This window comes from Branchiostoma floridae, chromosome 2 (genome assembly GCF_000003815.2).
Source record: "Branchiostoma floridae strain S238N-H82 chromosome 2, Bfl_VNyyK, whole genome shotgun sequence".
Lineage (NCBI taxonomy): Eukaryota > Metazoa > Chordata > Leptocardii > Amphioxiformes > Branchiostomatidae > Branchiostoma > Branchiostoma floridae.
In genome coordinates, this window is record NC_049980.1 from 31,745,315 (window position 1) to 31,763,077 (window position 17,763).

Below are 17,763 nucleotides of genomic sequence, written 5' to 3' on the forward strand. Positions count from 1 at the left end.
GCCGAATGTATTGTTCAGCACACTGATAACGCTGAATTACAACCTAAAGCCTTCATAAATACAGGAGCCTCCATTATGTACATAATCCATACCGTGCCAGCAGATTTCTTACTCATTATTCATGTTAGTTTGTCCTGCAGGGTTTGAAAATTATTGTTGGAAATGGCTGCACTGGAGCATCTTATCATAAGTAAAAATTTAGGACCAAAGTAAAACTTTTAGTACACAACATTTAAGTAACATATCAGCAAAATATAGTTACAAACGCTGCTGCATCTATATCTCCATGGAACTTAAATATGAAATTCTACAGCTTTAACTTTCAAAATTTGAACAAATACTGTAAGACAAAAGCTGTGCACCTAATCTTAGCCCGTGGGTCCACTGGTGCATCAATCCTGAATTGATAAAGTCGGGCAAGACTATTTCTTGTTCTTTTCTGAGCTCAGGGGTTAGGTAATAGTTAGAACATGGGACAAGATCTTTCAATAGAAAATAGCGCTGCATTAAACTGTTTGTTTGCTTTTATGACACTGTATCCTTGCCTCTGTAATACCCTGGGCAATTAGCTTGCACAGTGTGAGCTGACCAGTCAGGTGCAAAAAAAGTGTTGTACAGTGGAAGCCAGTTAATTGCACGTCGGATAAACGCACACTTCGGTCAATTGCACGGAATCCCGTGGCGGTGTGGTCCAACTGGGTAACTTCGCATTATCGCACACGCCGGATAATTGCACGGGATTCGCTGGCAAATTTGGTGTGCAATTAAGCGGCTTCCACTGTACTATGAAAAAAGCGTTGTACTATAAAAAAGGGTTGTACTATGGAAAAACTGTTGTACTTGTACTATGAAAAAAAGTGTTGTACTATGAAAACTGTATTGTACTATGGAAACAGTGTTGAACTATGAAACATGTGCTAAACTATGAAAAATGTGTTTTACTATGAAAAAAGTGTTGTACTATGGAAAAGTGTTGGACTATGAAAAAAGTGTTGTACTATGAAAAAAGTGTGGACAAATTTTATAAAAATGACTTCATAGTACATTGTACCACATTTTTTCATAGTACAACACTTTTCAGAATCTGCACTATGTGGATATAAACACAGCTCTGATTGGCTGAGGGTTAGTGGACATGTTCAAAATACTTAGTAGTTGGTACATCCACTATAGTTTCCACAATAAGAACTCACCTCCTTGTCCTTGCCCTTGAACCCACAGAGGTCCTTGTCCTGCTCTAAGGATTCCCACTGGAGAGACTCTTGCTGTGGTAACACACACGAAAAAGGAAACATTTCAAAATCTTCATTTGAACAAACAAAAATTTACACATAGATCACCTCTACACTGAGTACCATCAGGCTAAATTGAGCACTTTTTGGTAGTTCTTTGTTTTATGGACAATTTCTTCTATTGACACCAGCATTACGACTAATGTCAAAAGAGACCACCTGTCCACATGTATAGAGCAGGTTTTATCGGTCTTCTGTGTTGTATTCTTGGACAGATTTATTTCATGCACTCTTTTTGATAAGTGTTGTGGGTTCTTCCATGTGCCCAAGTTGTGGTTCTTCAAAGATGGGACCAGAGGCCAATTAACATCCTATCCAAGGAACATCCCTTAAAGTTAAACCAAAGCTAAAACCCCAAATTCACCTGACAGATTGTGAGGAAATTTTCCAAGGCAAGACATCGGAGCATATCAGGGGATAAGAACCCAGGACCTCTGGGTTCTGGACCAAACACCCTAGTTACCCATTACGCCACGGATGCCATTAGAGTTTTGTCCACCCTGCCTGTACCCTGTTGTTTTGACCCCTGCGTGCCCCCTGTTTATCTCCTGTCTCTGGAAGTTATGTCTGAGGCAAAGCTCTGTGAAGATAAACCCACAGTCGCTGCTAAAAACAACCAGAAGGACTTTAAGTACAGCCAGCTGGGATCTGTCTTTCTGAAAGTGCAGTCAGAAACACTTCTTGGGATATTTCTTAGAGTTAGAGACGTCATATTTGGTCAAACTATACTTTAACCCTCAAACCACCGTAGCTTTTTTGTGACGTAGATTACCGTATGGGGTCAAAACTGACCCCAAAACGTTTTGAACAAATACAGTTCTTTGTGTGACTCTTTTTGTGATTTGTATATATGTATAGTTTCATTAATCTATGTGGTACAGTATGACATGATTAGGTGAGAATACTTCTAGCTCATTATCATAATTTATGCAATAGATCATGAGCACCACAGTTTGCACCAACACAATTCAGACCGGGAAGGAGGTTTTTGATGCCTGTACCAACTTCAATGCCGTATAGAGCCTAAATGGCTTATGCTAGGGCCACCAAACTTGGTAACTTTTTAGAACATGTTGATAGCAAACATTTTCAGTGAACAAAGTATGTTCATCATTTTTCATGTTGCCATAGCAACGGAATTCTGACAGACATATTTATTACGAAATTTTCTAATTTTGCCTTAAACATTTAAGTTTTAAGGTTTTCTTAGCAAATAACAGTTGTTTATCACAACTTCTAAAATTCAACGTAAATTTCATGACTCAATATTCATAATTTATGCTAATTTGATGACGTCATCAGTCAAAATCCAAGATGGCGGCCGAGATTACCTAGATGACGTCATAATGCCGTCATAAAACATGATAATGGAACAAAAGTTGTTACAATTATTTTGGCTTACATGTACATCATTCTGTAAAAATTTCGTCATCCTATAATAAGTAGTTTAGGTGTGGGTCGCAAAAGTTTGTTTAAAAAATGCTGGGGTCAGTTTTGACCCCACTGGACTATGCATAAACTTTCGATGATAACTCAATCAACAATGAGACAATCTCGGTAAAAACGTATAAGAAGTTATAGGACATATATACAAACAAACTCATGGAAGGAAATTTGTTTTCGACCAGAAATGCCATAATGGCACACATCGATATACACCTGGGGTCAGTTTTGACCCCATACGGTGGTTTGAGGGTTAAAGGTTCATGACTTTTGATATAACACAATGACTGATAATAAATATTGAAGAATTGTCTTTGAATTTCTGTACATCGTCTATTACTAAGAATCTAGATTAAAATCTTGACTTGTAAAGAGAACACCAAGACTGGCAAGAGTCATTAAGATATGATTTATCTCATTTATCTGAAAGCTGACAATAATTCAATTCTCTGTTAGATCGGGATCTTGTCACTTTAACGAGTCAATTGGTGCTGCACTATAAACAGCAGAAATAAGGATCTTTATGTAAATGCTTTGCTGGCAAGTTTACAATGTATGTAATAGGAGTGGACAATCATCATAAAGCATATTGGAACTTTTACCTTTCTCAACAATGGTGAACTTGGCTTGATGAAAAGACTTTTCGAAACATATAAGTCTAACCTGTTCATTAAGACCACTCATGAAACCAATAAATTCTGGTCTATGTGGTCTATAGACAGGATTCTTAATGCTTCTGTCAATGGTAAGTGATTATGCAAGGGGTCGCTAAGGGACTGCAAAAAGTGGTCACATTCGATAGTGACCACCACTTCATAAGGACCACATGCCCAGTCATTAAGTAGGTGGTCCTTATGTAGAGGTCACAGATCACTAGTAGTACAGATTTAGGTGGTCCTAGTGACAGCTATGTAGAGGCGGTCACTTGTACAGGTTTGACTGGCCAGGTGGTCCTTATGTAGAGGTGGCCACTAGTACAGGTTTGACTCACAGTATATCAATGGCCAGGTGGTCCTTATGTAGTGGTGGTCACTAGTATAGGTTTGACTGTATATCAATGGCCAGGTGGTCCTTATGTAGAGATGGTCACTAGTACAGGTTTGACTGTATATCAATGGCCAGGTGGTCCTTATGTAGAGGTGGACACCAGTACAGGTTTGACTGTATATCAATGGCCAGGTGGTCCTTATGTAGAGGTGGACACCAGTACAGGTTTGACTGTATATCAATGGCCAGGTGGTCTTTATGTAGAGGTGGTCACTAGTATAGGTTTGACTGTATATCAATGGCCAGGTGGTCATTATGTAGAGGTGGACACTAGTACAGGTTTGACTGTCACTTGTACAGGTTTGACTGTATATCTACAGCCAGATGGTCCTTATATAGAGGTGGCCACTAGTACAGGTTTGACTCACAGTATATCAATGGCCAGGTGGGCCTTATGTAGTAGTGGTCACTAGTACAGGTTTGACTGTATATCAATGGCCAGGTGGTCCTTAATATGTAGAGGTGGCCACTAGTACAGGTTTGACTCACAGTATATCAATTGTCAAGTGGGCCTTATGTAGAGGTGGTCACATGTACAGGTAAAACTGACTGTATTGACCATTTCTAACAACATCAAACCAAGGTGAGAAACCCTGCCAGGCCCCTCCCGTAGTTGGCAGTTCCCCAAACCCTGGGGCCAAGAGTTGACAACAGGAGTAAACAGTGGTGCTGGGAAGTGTCACCTCTCATGTAGAGCTGGGCCAGTTGACAATGCCGAGCTCTGGGTGTATAATTATACAGCACACATGGGCTATGTCATGGTTATGTTGTTGTTGGTCATCTTGTGATGCCCAGTGGCACATAGGTCAGCAAGTATACCTTCCTATTTCAGTAGCACTGCTAGCCCTTCCCCCTTTGATGACAATGTGCTCAAGGCACTGCCTGAAAACGGAACCTCAATTTTACGTCCCTTCCGAAAGACAGGTGCAGCACCAACCGATATGCCCTACCCAGGATTTGCACCAATGAATTGGAACAAGGTCCAACTCAACTGTGAGGCTGCTACCAGTTGAAACAAGCAGGGAGTAGAAACAGACAGAAACAACTTAATACAAATATCCTGAGTGACTCCTCCCGGGATCCAAACCTGTGCCAATCCCGTGCCGCCTGAGCTCACAAATGCAGAATGCTAAACCGTTCGGCCAAAAGGCATAGCCGTTTTGCATGGTCAGTTTAAATGTCCTTGAACCCAGTGTTACACAGTTGAGCTACAGGGAAATCCCTATGTCATAGTTATGCTACCACATTAGAACCACTTCTGTCTGTCTGTCTGTACCTAACTCAGTTGGCACATCAGATTGTCTAAAGCTGGTTGCACTTAAACCTTGCTCGTTAAAAGACTTCTAGCGGCACTAACGGCAGACTGCCTAATGAATGAGTGTCACCATTAATGGCTACAGACCGTATGTCAGATGTAATGACGACACACCATGTCTACAGCGCCTACTTATCAGATGGAACTACAGCTTTTGTTGCAGCAGCTGTTGGCAATCATTTCTGGGATTTTGCTTTCATCAAACTTGAACAGACATTTGTTTCAAATCTCTCGAATCCTCATTGCCTTTGCCAAGAAGGTGAAGTTTTTGGTAGGAATTGTATGGTATGTTTATTTGTTTTTATGCATGTGGCTACAAAACACTAGTATGGGATGGATCATCATGAAACTTGGTGTGTTGTTAAGTCTTGTCCAATCAAAGAAATTATCAGAGAGCCCTGGCACCTTTCCAAGGTACTGCAGTAGATCTTCAAATTTTTCTGTCTTGTGTTCTAGGTACTGTTGCTATTGTCACACTGGGGGGCGGATAGCTCTAACTTGTGTCTGGGAAGAGCTGACACAAGTATGGGCCCTCTAGCAACTTCCCTCAGAATTGCAGGTACATTTAAGTTGGACACTTTCAAATTCATAAAGGATAGGTTTCAGATCCCCCTCTATCTAATGTGGGATGGACATTTGTTTCAGAAGTTAGCTATTTCTTACGATATGTGGCTGTGCAGGGGCATTCTATTTGCAGACTTTGAAACTGGTATTTGTCAGGAGGGGATGAATGAAGCTACAGGGACATCCCTACTTCATAGTCATGCTACCATTATTGTTTCTGTCTGTCTGTACATGTACATAAGTCAGTTGGCACATCAGATGCTTTCATCAAACTTGAACAGACATTTGTTTCAAATTTTTCAAATCTTCATTACCTTTGCCAAGAGGTCATGTTTTTGGTAATCTCCAAGCAGATCCTATGGTAGCATAAGATAGTATCAAAAGCTGGCAGAGGAGTGAAGCTACCGGAGATCTCCAATGCCCGTCTGACTCCCTTTGGCCGTTATTACTCCTTGGCCAGCTTTGACACTATCTTATGGCTCCATAGGTTCTGCTTGGAGATTATGTTTTTGGTAGCATTTGTATTGTATGTTTATGTGCATGTGGTTACAAAGCACGAGGCTATGGGAGGGATCACAATGAAACTCAGTGTGTTGTTAGGTATTGTCCAATTGAAGAAATTGTTAGAGAGTCCTGGTACCTTTCCTAGGTCCTGCAGTAGATGTTCCAATTTTTCTATCTCGTGTTCTGAGTTTGCTATTGTCAAGCTTTATGGGTGGTAGATAGCTCTACCTTGTGTTTCGGAAGAGCTGACACAAATGTGAGCCCTCTAGCACCTTTCAAGTGCTGGTCAGGGGCATTTAAGTTACAGACTTTGATACAGGATAAGTTAAGATGGGAATTGGGATGGATAAGATACAGTCCATACACATATTATTTCATTTACATCATACATGTTACAAAAGTTTAAACACACAACAAAGCTGGTGTATGGTTCCGTTCCTTTTGGTTATATGTTTCAAATCCTCATCTTCTATCAGAAGTTTGTTGTTCCTTACGATATTCTGCTGTGTGGGCTGTCCCAGGTTGCTGAGTCGTCTGGAGTAGATGCGCCCCCGCGCGCCGATGTAGATCAGATCCCGTTGCTCGTCCAGGAGAAGTTCGTGGTAGTCTAAAGGCTGCATGCTGTCCGAGAACGACTTCATATCGGGGCCCAAATCTGTAGGGGAAACACAAACAACAGTTGTCAATGTTGTCAGGGTTATAGGGTAGACATGCTGGCTGGAAAATCTGGGTCAATTTTTTTACTTTGGGTGCACCTGATATTTGTGGAAGGTTACATATGTAAAGGTACTGTTGTACAATGGTATACTGCATTTAAATGTATTTCTTGTTTAATATTTTGAAGTCAGATATAGAATTTTATGTTACTCATCGCCAAAGCTCATTATTAGATGTTGCTGACATTATACATTATTCTTATAAGTTGTGCTTCTAAAGTGTGTGTAAAAGTCAATGCTCATGCATTGCTGTAAAAACTCCACCAAGGCAATTCAATTTCCTGAATAAAAGGTTTCCGGGTTTTTTTCCTATGCTATAAAAATAGAAGCGGGCGGTTCCAAGAATGAATTAATTGAATTGCAGTAGCCTAAGTTAAGTGTCTAGTATGTGTACACTGAGTCAGACATTATTGTGCCCCCGGGAACTTAAGCACAAATGTGCCGACCACAACGGCAGGAAGTTAATGGTGTTTCCATTGATTCAGAGATAAAAAATTCAGCTGACATTGAGGGGAGCACGTGCTTTAAGTGAGAGGAAATCACATTAACCAGAAACAGCAAGAGGAAACCAGTCATGATGTAACCTTCCCACTATAATCTCATTATTACCATATATGGGCACAAACCGTGACCTTATCACGAAAGGTCAAGTGTTACAACACGGAAGTTCCTCTCTAGCTTGGCAGACATTATTGCAATTATTCTCAAGTTGGCACCAGGCACATAAAAGCCTTTTGGCATTACATTGCCATCAAATTGAATTTGTCTAGTAACGACTTCTCTCTAATACTAGTGCAATCAACCTTTTCTGCTACAAATGAGCTTGTTTCTAATCTGGAAAGTACATCACTGGCAGGGCTGTTTCCAGTACTCGTCCCTCAGTAACGTCCTGGGATGGAGATTTGCTTGTTGGGACGGAAAAAATGTTACCCCATGTCCAGAAAATCTGAATTGTATGCCATAAAATCGATAAATATGTACCTTTGCAAACGTAGAATGATAAATTTACACGGAAAATTAAAAATAAGGGCTTCCAAGTTATGAGTGGGATTTGGAAAAAAAATTACAGTCTCCATCACTGGTTTCATGACTTGTTCCAATGTTTGCACCAAAAAAGGACCCTGGGTGCCATCCTAGTTAGTTTTCAACAAAACTTTCTACGTTCTGTTTACTGTTTTCTTCATACTGTAAATCTAGAAATGTTTGCATCTATAGCTTAAATTTCATGATACAACACAAATGGCATTACTACAGTACTCTACTACAGGATTTTTCCAACTGCAACTTCTCAAACACCACAAACGCCTGCTTTCTCCTTCAACCAAGAAATGAAGTCCCTGCAAATCAAGTAGATGAATTTGCATACTATTGACAAACTTACAGTATCTGTATGACTATATACTGTACTTCTATGTGTACCATGGCATGCAAGCAAAGTATTTGGGACCTGTTGCAGCTACTAAGGCTCTTAGGCAAGCTTTAAGTTTAAGCCCAACCTATCCAGAGAAGAATGTTTGTTCAAACGTGCAATTAGTGGGTACAAATCCTGGCTATAGACAAGTACAGGTGTGTCTTATCTACATCAGACCTAAGCCAGGAAACCAGCTTTGCAGTATTAAAAATTTTACATGCTTCAAGGAGCAAATTGCCTCAGGGTTCATTCCCAACAACATCATTAGTTCTTTTCCAGCGGAATTCAAAACACCGTAAGCCTCTTAAAGCCTGGTTATTTGTACAATGGAGGACAGTCACACATGATGTTGTGTCTACAACACATGTAGCCTGGTATTCAACCGTATTATAGCTCCCAAGTCTCTTCTGTCCTCTCTATTTGCAGAGAAGACAAAAGAGACTCGGAAGCTAATAGTACAGTTGGATACCAGGGTACAACACATGTAGCCTGGATACCAGACCCCAGCCTGATCTAAAAAAATACAATGTATCTATCATACTAATACTATAGATATTTTTGAGATCGGGCTGGGGTCTGCTTTCCAGGCTACAACACATGTTGGTATTTGTAGATGACTGTACAGTCAGAACTGTCCAAGAACACCATTCAAGGTACAGAATCTGGCCTGTATGGACTGAGGTGGTCACTATAGACAGGACTTTCATTTAGGTCTGGTCCTTACATTTGATTTGTATAATACATGTAGTAGAGTTGGTCACTTGTACAAGTTTGCCTGTATACTAGTATCAATGGCCAGGTAGTCCTTATAAAGTTATATGTAGAGGTGGTCACTTGTACAGTTTTGACTACTACTAGTACTAGTATATCAATAGCCAGGTGGTCCTTAAGGTATCTAGGTTGGATAAATTGGCATTTTGACCTTCCATTGTTTTCCTCAGTTTAAAACCTACATTTTTGGGAAAAGGAATATGATTGTACTGAATATTGATTGTCTATGAAATAGTCTTGCCAATTGCAATTTTTTTAGACCATATGAATGATGTCATCATGTTTTATTGCTCCTTTATTGCTCCTTATATTGTTGTCATTAAGTAGAAAATACAGCACGTTGTTATTTTCTACAGGATAAAAATGTTATTTTTCTTACACATAACCATCAAAGCTATGCATTGTATGTTGCGCAAGAAAATAACTACTAACAGTCGGTAGTTATTGCCAATTTATTGATTTTTGATTAGGTAATAAATAAAGTCTCCGTACCTGACGAACCAAACAAGATAGCCCTTTGCGCAACCGCGAGTTTGAAGATCGAACGATTATCTTCAAGAATATAGGGGAATATGTGGCCAGATATGTTCCCTGTTTCCTACTTTTAGGGCTAAATGAGGCCACAGGGCCATAAAACTGAGCGGTGAACCATAAATAGTCCATTTTGAGTGCAAAATGCGCCGAAACTCCACCAAACTTGGTGGCGTGCTGCCTCTCGGCGAGTTTGACCCCTTTTGACCCCTAAACAGCTTTAGAACTCTCGGACAATCTCGCAAAACGCGAGAAAACTCGAGAAATCTGGCTGTTCCTCCATTTCCGTCACCTCCCCCGGCTTGTTTATCTTTCCCGATACCTATGACGTAATGCGCCAGACCCGACTTTACTGATGGCGCGGCGGGTGTCCCGGGCCCGGGGCCCTGCGCGGCAGCCGCGGTGAAAGCGCTGAAAAATGTGCCTGGTATCGTGGAGGCAATGAAGCAAGACAACCTTGATGTTGCCAAAGATCTAGGCTTCGTATCAAGACGGATGTCGAAGAAGGTGCGGAGACGCAAGGCTGCCAGTGTTCGCGGCAAAAAGGCCGCTGCTTGGAGATAATTTGGTGAAATGTAGGTCACGTTGTCGGTGTAGGACATAATTTTCTATCCGCCAGCCAACTCAACTGCTCGGAGGTTTACCGGGCCCGTTCTGCTTTTACGCCTGTCAACAACATTTTTCTATTCATCTTTTGAACCGGCATTTCGAGTTACGACCGCCCGTAACTGAAACAAGACCGTAAAAATTCTCCGATATGCGCCAGTGCACTGGGCGGGCGGGCAACACTCTAAGCGCCGAAGATCTAGCGGCGAGCTCACGGGGGTATGCAACGGACCAACGGGCCGAGCGCGGAATGCCACCGCCACCGGACCTTTCGCGGAATTCGACAGCGGAATATAGCCAATCTTTTTAGCGGCGCAAAAATCTAGCCAATCTTCATAACGGTGCAAGAGTTTCTAAACTTCCTACCAAAAATTTACGGTCTTACGCTGCCGCTTACGCACTTGCATTTTGGTGACTGTTTCCATAAAAAAAGCAACTGAAATAGGCAACAGCACGTGGGCTATTTATGTACACAAATACATTAACCCAATAACATCGGGCTAACTAAACCAAGCAAGCCTTGAAATAAGAGTATCTGTCGCTATTTTGATGCCTGTGCGCCATGACGAAAAAAAGGCCAGACATGTCCGCCATCTTTTTTGTTGTGGACAGTAGTGCGCATGTGCAGAATGATGTCATTGTTTATACAGGGGATTAACTTGGCTGTCTCCGCTAGCGGAGACACCCAAAAAAAATGACTGGAATAAACATTTTCCCATATTCATAACTAATTGATACGTAAGAATAGGGTGGTCTTGAAGTAAAAAACATATATTACAGGTATAAGCGGCTCAATAGAAAAAATATTACAGGGCTTTGGGGAAAATTGATCAGCCGGGTGAATAACCTTAAGGTCTCATTCCTGTATTACTCCGAGTGTAGAGTCCAAAGGAATCCGGGCTAAAAAATTATCTGGCCCGCAAAGCGTTGTTTTAGGTGGACCATAAATTCCCATTAATAAACCATAACTGATATGAAAAGGAATTTCGATGAAAGCTTGTGTATTACTGGCATGATCATGCACGAAAGTTTCGTGACCCGATGGATCCTCGGACGTTTACGTTTATTTGTACTGAGTGCTCCGGTCAGGCTCCGGGTATTGAAAACGACCTCTAGCGGATAGCGGCTAGGTACATTTTGAAATGTGATAGAAATCGTTGCGTCGGCTAGATTTGGGTGAAAATTTTTTTATTGTCTAACAAACGTGTGTGCTTACAATAGAAAGCAAAACATCTCCAAATAGACTGTGTTTTAATTGGATTTGCGGACATAGAAGTTGTATGTTAAAGCATTAAATTCAATGGGGCGATCTAATTGTGTAATGAGACCTTAATATAAATAAAGAAATATTCATTAAAAATCAATAATTAGGGCTAGGGCAAAATTTTGAAAACGATGTTTACCCAGGATCGACTCCGCGATTTTTCAGCGCTAGTTGCCTTGCGTAACTATATCCGTTGCCATGGTAACGGACGAAACCATATTTTGTGGGGTTGATTTCCTCTTTTAATTTTATCATACCCGTTTGAGAAGGATTCATGACCATCCAAGGTTACAAAAGTGTACTAGTAAGATGCACACATTCTCAAACATGTTTCTGGATTGCGAAAGCCGTTTATAATGTATGTTCCGACAGGCACACGCGCACAGATTGTATATAAAAGCAGGTGGCATTGTAAGCCCAGTTTCGTGGACACCACATATAAGCGTTATGTACAGAAATTAGATGCTCCTATGAAGTTGTAGCAATATAAAAGAAACAGCGAACAGGAAAAGAAGCAAATACCACAAATGTGTGCGTTAGAGACGGCGTCAAATTTAAGACCATGCGTATGCGCTATGCAGCGTATCAACTGATAAACCCGCCTTAGGTTCGATTCTGTTACGACTCTGCCCTAACAAAAAACGTATGACTGGCAAATATCTTAACCCGATTGTACCCCTCAACTATAGGTATTCTTGAGCATGATTTTTTTCTTTATCTGGTGGCTGAAAGCTCTGTTGTTTAAACTGTTACCCGTGAGCCTTTATCCCCCCCCCCCCCCGTCATCACGTAAACACACTCAAAGCACACCCGCCCGTCAGGACTGCGAATCTACCCCCCCCCCTGCAATACCGGCTTAAAAACCTATAATAAATGGGTCAAATTTCTAGACCCCGACTTCCCGATCTCAAAACTGTAAGATTTCAGGGAATTCTTAGTCCGATATGATGAAAGTTCTGAAGCATAGGCGGTAATGTAACACTCATTGGAGGCGGTCTTGTACTATTCTGTGCAAAGACCCGCCTTCCTTCGTGGGTGCTACAATTTGGTATCAATTTGACTTTTTTGCCTTTCTCTTGCTCAGCCAGGTGAAATAAATACTTTTTGGCCCATCTGATCTCGAATCTTTCGGAAGGATCATGCGCTGTCTCAATAAACCATTCCCCGTTCCTACGTAAGGCTGACTTCTAAAGTGCGCTCGCTGCACTATTAACAGTATTTCTCTTCTTTCTTCCTACTGTGAATAGCAATTTTTGCAAGTGTAGATGTATGGCTTTACAGCTATTCGTGAAATGTGGATGTATTTGCTTTTGGGGGTTCTCCCAATGCGATTAACATCTTAAGACCCTTACCGATTCTACCCCTTTCTTTCAGCAGCCTTCAGCAGGGTTTAGTATTGAAAATAGCTATTTCGCGTATTCTATTCATGTTTACACGCAAACATTATGCACAGAGCATATCACTCTAACCAGAGGTGTAAAAAAAGCGGACCTAATTACTATTCCGACACGTCCAAATTACAATTAACGGTACATTGTACTTTTGCATAGTTCCGGTAGGTGGCGCATCTCGTGAAGTCAAGTATAGACCACCTTTGGGGAGGTGTTGCTAGGTAACGGAGTGACGTGAGACGAAAATATTTCAAGATGATATTGAGGGGAAAGTATTCTTTCGTTTACCAAGTCATCTTAATAATCGATGGAATTAAGGTCTCATTCCTGTATTACTCCGAGTGTAGAGTCCAAAGGAATCCGGGCTAAAAAATTATCTGGCCCGCAAAGCGTTGTTTTAGGTGGACCATAAATTCCCATTTTGCATTTTGAAATGTGATAGAAATTGTTGCGTCGGCTAGATTTGGGTGAAAATTTTTTTATTGTCTAACAAACGTGTGTGCTTACAATAGAAAGCAAAACATCTCCAAATAGACTGTGTTTTAATTAGATTTGCGGACATAGAAGTTGTATGTTAAAGCATTGAATTCAATGGGGCGATCTAATTGTGTAATGAGACCTTAATGTAGAGTTTGTCACCAGTACAGGTTTGACTATACCAGTCCTTAATTATGACATGTATACCCAGAAAGTCTGACCCACGTCCCTTGTTCCTGGGAAAGGCTATGAGTATGAGCTTATTGAAGTATCAAACAAACAAAAAACCTCCTCGTATGCACATGTGGTTATGCATGTTAACCAGTTTTGGGGACACATCTGTATTTGGGTTGTTTTGAGGGAAGGACTAACAACCACAAGTAACATTTACCACTTTATCACTGTCAGCAAAATGCCAAAGCCACATGTGTCTGTGTTTGTGATCTGTCTTTCCTTTTTCCCAATACTGTATATCAAAGACCTCAGAATAGAGGCTCAGACTGAGGTAGCCTGATCAGTCAATAATGATCACCTGGCCATAGTCATCACTTTTTGGTCGTCCCTTAGATAATTTTTCACAATGACACAAGTTTGAAAGCTATACTAGATAGTAAATCAAGGGTTAATGACCCGCCCTGAGGTGTATACGGTGCCATAATCCATGGTCGGTTCCTATGACCACCGAATGAATGACCGGGCGCCTTAACCAACATGAAATAGGGCCTTCTGATTGGTCGATGTCTGGCTATATATGATAATCTGTAGTAACCACCAGTCCTGCCCACATAGACCAGACATTACCAGTCGCAAGTGGTCTTCTTGGGCAGTTTCGGATGTAGAGTAATGTGGCTTTTAACCTCCTTGGTTTGATGAAATCTTGAATTTGCGTACTCTTCTCGATTATGGCGAAAGCACAATTGGTTAGCTGATAATCTCCAAGCAGATCCTACGGTGCCATAAGATGGTATCAAAGCTATACATAAGAGTCAGATGCAGACAGGCCTTATCTTATGGCAGTGTAGGATCTGCTTGGGGATGAGTTTGCTGAGTCTGCAACACCTTATACCATAGCACATTTGTACAGATTCTGCACAGATGTGAACATTTTGCATTGTTTACTGTGGGCATCACTTATTGAATTGCATTGAGTCAAGGGCACATCCCTTATCTACATGTATATCATTATCTCAGTGTTCACCAAACAGAGACTGAAGAAACAAGTGTTTTCTGTTAGTGTGCAGTGAGGGTACAAGTTCTTGTGCTCACATCTGGAGACCATAATTTGTAAAGTGATCACAGCAGTGAGGAAGATGGATCTGACTCTCCCTGACAAGATGCCAAGCACACACAGTCTACATACATGTGCCTGGGGATGTGTCATTTTCAATTCAGCCTGGATTTAATCATGTCGCAAATTTTGTATCAAATGAGGGTTTGCATGCTGTGCTGGAAATGCTTTTTTTCAGCCAGGTTGCCCAGGATGCAACATGAGTCAGAAGCCAGATTGCGCCATCAACATTTCAGGTTGCCCTAATTCCAAGTTATAACTTTCTTCAAATCAGCAACTTATCCATTATCTTTCCTTCTGGAGTTACATGTGACTACATAAGCTTATGCACGTAGGTGGGGGAAAAGCGTTGTTCCAACTGCAAAATGTAGGGTTGCGCACTGTGTTATCTGTCTAAAATCAAGTTGCACCAAACAAAATGTGGTTTCGTTTGCAAGTGGGTATTTGGGGCACTGGCATGCTCGTTTCCACAAGGTTAAAGTAGCCTATTTTGATTTCCTGTAATTTTTAGGTAAAAAAGCCATTTTATTCGTGTTATTCGTAGCGAGACGACCAAATTTTACAGGGTTACAGCTAGTTACAGCATGCAGGAAGCGTTTTAATTGGGTCCCTAAGGTGCCATAAGAGACTTAGGAGACAATTTCAATTTGGGGCACACACTAACTGTGCAATCCATCACTGCACTTTGCATGTAACTGCAAAGAGTACACACAACCAGCCAGCCAAACTTCAACAAGACAAATAGTCAGGTTCTCAGCAAATACTTCTTAAGGCATCTGTAGCTATAGCTTGCCTTTGACCAGGGATATAGATATAATTTAGTTTTTAGCAAATTCTTGTAGGTAACATGAAAGGAGACAAACAAACAAATAGTGTAGAAAAATATATAATGTGTCTGCTCGGGGCTAAAAGTTAACTGTAACTTGTTGGGTTTGACTTATTTTCCCGAGACAGTGGAATATATAATGTCCTTGTTATGAATATGGCATACACTGCTGCCAATCCAGAATAAGATAAAACAAATATCAAATAGCACCTTCTACATCAATGTCAGAGAAAAAAAGTACATTTCATTCCCTGGTGAATAACACTAACCATCAGAGGTATAACAGAAGGGTTTGGTGGGTGCTTTATTTACAGGAGTGTGTGGTGGTTTACAAGAGTGTGTGGTGACCCCCTGTGGTGTTATGTCCATCTTCATTTTCTGCTCCATTTACAATCAATGGGCCATGATACACAGGAGTAGCAAGGAGGTCTTGGGTTCTCTCCAAGCATAGGTTCAGATGGGGAAACTCCTGATCTTTTTATTATATGCTGTCTTTTTTCTGTTGGTGGGGTTAGCTGACAGAAAAAGATGGCATGTAATTTTCATCATCGACCTCTGCTTAGAGAGTAGTTTTAGATAGAACTTCACTGATAGTATCCAGTATTTGATGAAGATGACATGATAGACTGGATGCACAGGTTAATTGGGGTTCATTGACCCAAGAGCCAAGGAGCTTGCCAATGTAGGTCAGATAACACTAGTAGGAATGATCTAGACTATCAAAAATATTCACTGTTTTAGTGTTAAGAGCCTCTGAGAATACACAGACATGACAACTTCATAGATTGATCAGCTAGTTTTCCCTGTTGCTTCAACGGGCACTTTTAATTTCTGTAACTTCTTTTATGGGTTGACTTTATAATTATATTTATAAACATACGATGGAAAGAAGACTATATACTACATGATGTAGTATGTAGTTTTCTTCATAACTAATGATCAGTATACCAGTATGCCTCACGTAAACATGACAAAGCATGTATGTATGTAGTCCGTACCAAGGGAAGTCACCTCTACCTGACGCTACGCTTTTCCAAGTAGCCAGGTGAACAGGAAGTGATGTCACCTTTCTGTTTAGAACCCATAATTCACCCGTAAAATGTCTCCGATGCAAGACTTAGAATCCGGGGGTTATGCAAAACAGATACCTATCACAGACATCTTCTAATAGACTTCCTTAGGTATATTCAAAACTGGTTAGGAAGTTATAAAGAGCAGGTATTAACTCTAGAGTGTAAAAAGCTTAACAGGCTATTCCTCAATGTCCTAACATACTTCCTCAGGTGTATTCAAAACGTCTTAGGAAGTTGTAAAGAGCAGATAGTAGATCTGTAGTGTAAAAAGCTTAACTGTTCCTCCATAAAACTTAAAAGTCTTAAAATACTGCTGTAACTTTGGTTACTTTTGTGAAGGTATTCAGGGTCTTACTCTGGGAGGGCTGGAGCAAAGTGGAGCAAGTTGGCCCCAGAACCATGGAGCTGGGGTGTGTAGGCCTTGAAAACAGTCTGGCTAGAGGGTCTAACTCAGATGGACAGTACTGTAGTAAAATTTCCTTGGGGGCATGTTGGCTCTAGAGCCAAGAAGCTGGCCTGTGTAGGCCCTGGAAACAGGCATCATGGCTTCATTGAAGACTGCATTCAGCCTGCCAATGTAAACGTCCAAAATACACTGGTCAAAAAAGAATTAGTGATTCTGGACACATACTGTGCTTGCCACACTACCATAATGCGTGAATCAGTTGGCAGGGAGACAAACTTAAGACAAACTACCATAATCCGGGTATTAAGGAGGTACAATGAGAGAATTCATACAGGTGGTGGTTCGTCATCACAATCAAAGGCATAATTCCCTTGTCCTGAATGCCACGGCGTGTTTCCTGGTACAAATACTACAATGAGTCATTCTTTTCAAAACTGGGTGGCAGGGAAAGGATTTTACATCCCTTTTGTCATTCATACAGCCTATTAAAGGTCTAAAGCTTCCATCCCTACCCAAAATACAGTACAGAAAATACTCACAGTCCATTATATCTAATACTATTTAAAAGAAACACTGATTTCCACAAGATTATCTTTATTCAGGAAGGACTTCAAAAAAGCTAATCTATTGCAAGGGGCTGCTAATCTCCAAGCAGATTTACCTGTGGCATAAGATAGTACATATCAAAGCTGGCCAAGGAGTACAGCTGGCCAAAGGGAGTGACATCAGCCTAGGCCAGCTTCACTCCTCTGTCAGCTTTTGAAACTATCGTGGGATCTGCTTGGAGATTACGTTAGTTACCAAACACAAGCTGCATCTGCCAAGCCATCGGAGTTCA

At 41.0% G+C, this 17,763-nt stretch overlaps 1 protein-coding gene across 3 annotated transcripts in view; it reads right to left on the reverse strand.

The window, feature by feature from the left end:
• Positions 1–17,763, reverse strand: part of LOC118407238 (semaphorin-1A-like) — a 47,317-nt gene that overhangs the window by 16,947 nt on the left and 12,607 nt on the right. For all 3 annotated transcript variants that reach the window (XM_035807708.1, XM_035807701.1, XM_035807715.1), the window contains exons 3-4: positions 6,660–6,820; positions 1,194–1,265 (exon numbers count right to left, since the gene is read on the reverse strand). In XM_035807708.1, coding sequence (XP_035663601.1) covers positions 1,194–1,265; positions 6,660–6,820 — 233 coding nt within the window. The remainder of the gene's footprint in view (positions 1–1,193; positions 1,266–6,659; positions 6,821–17,763) is intronic.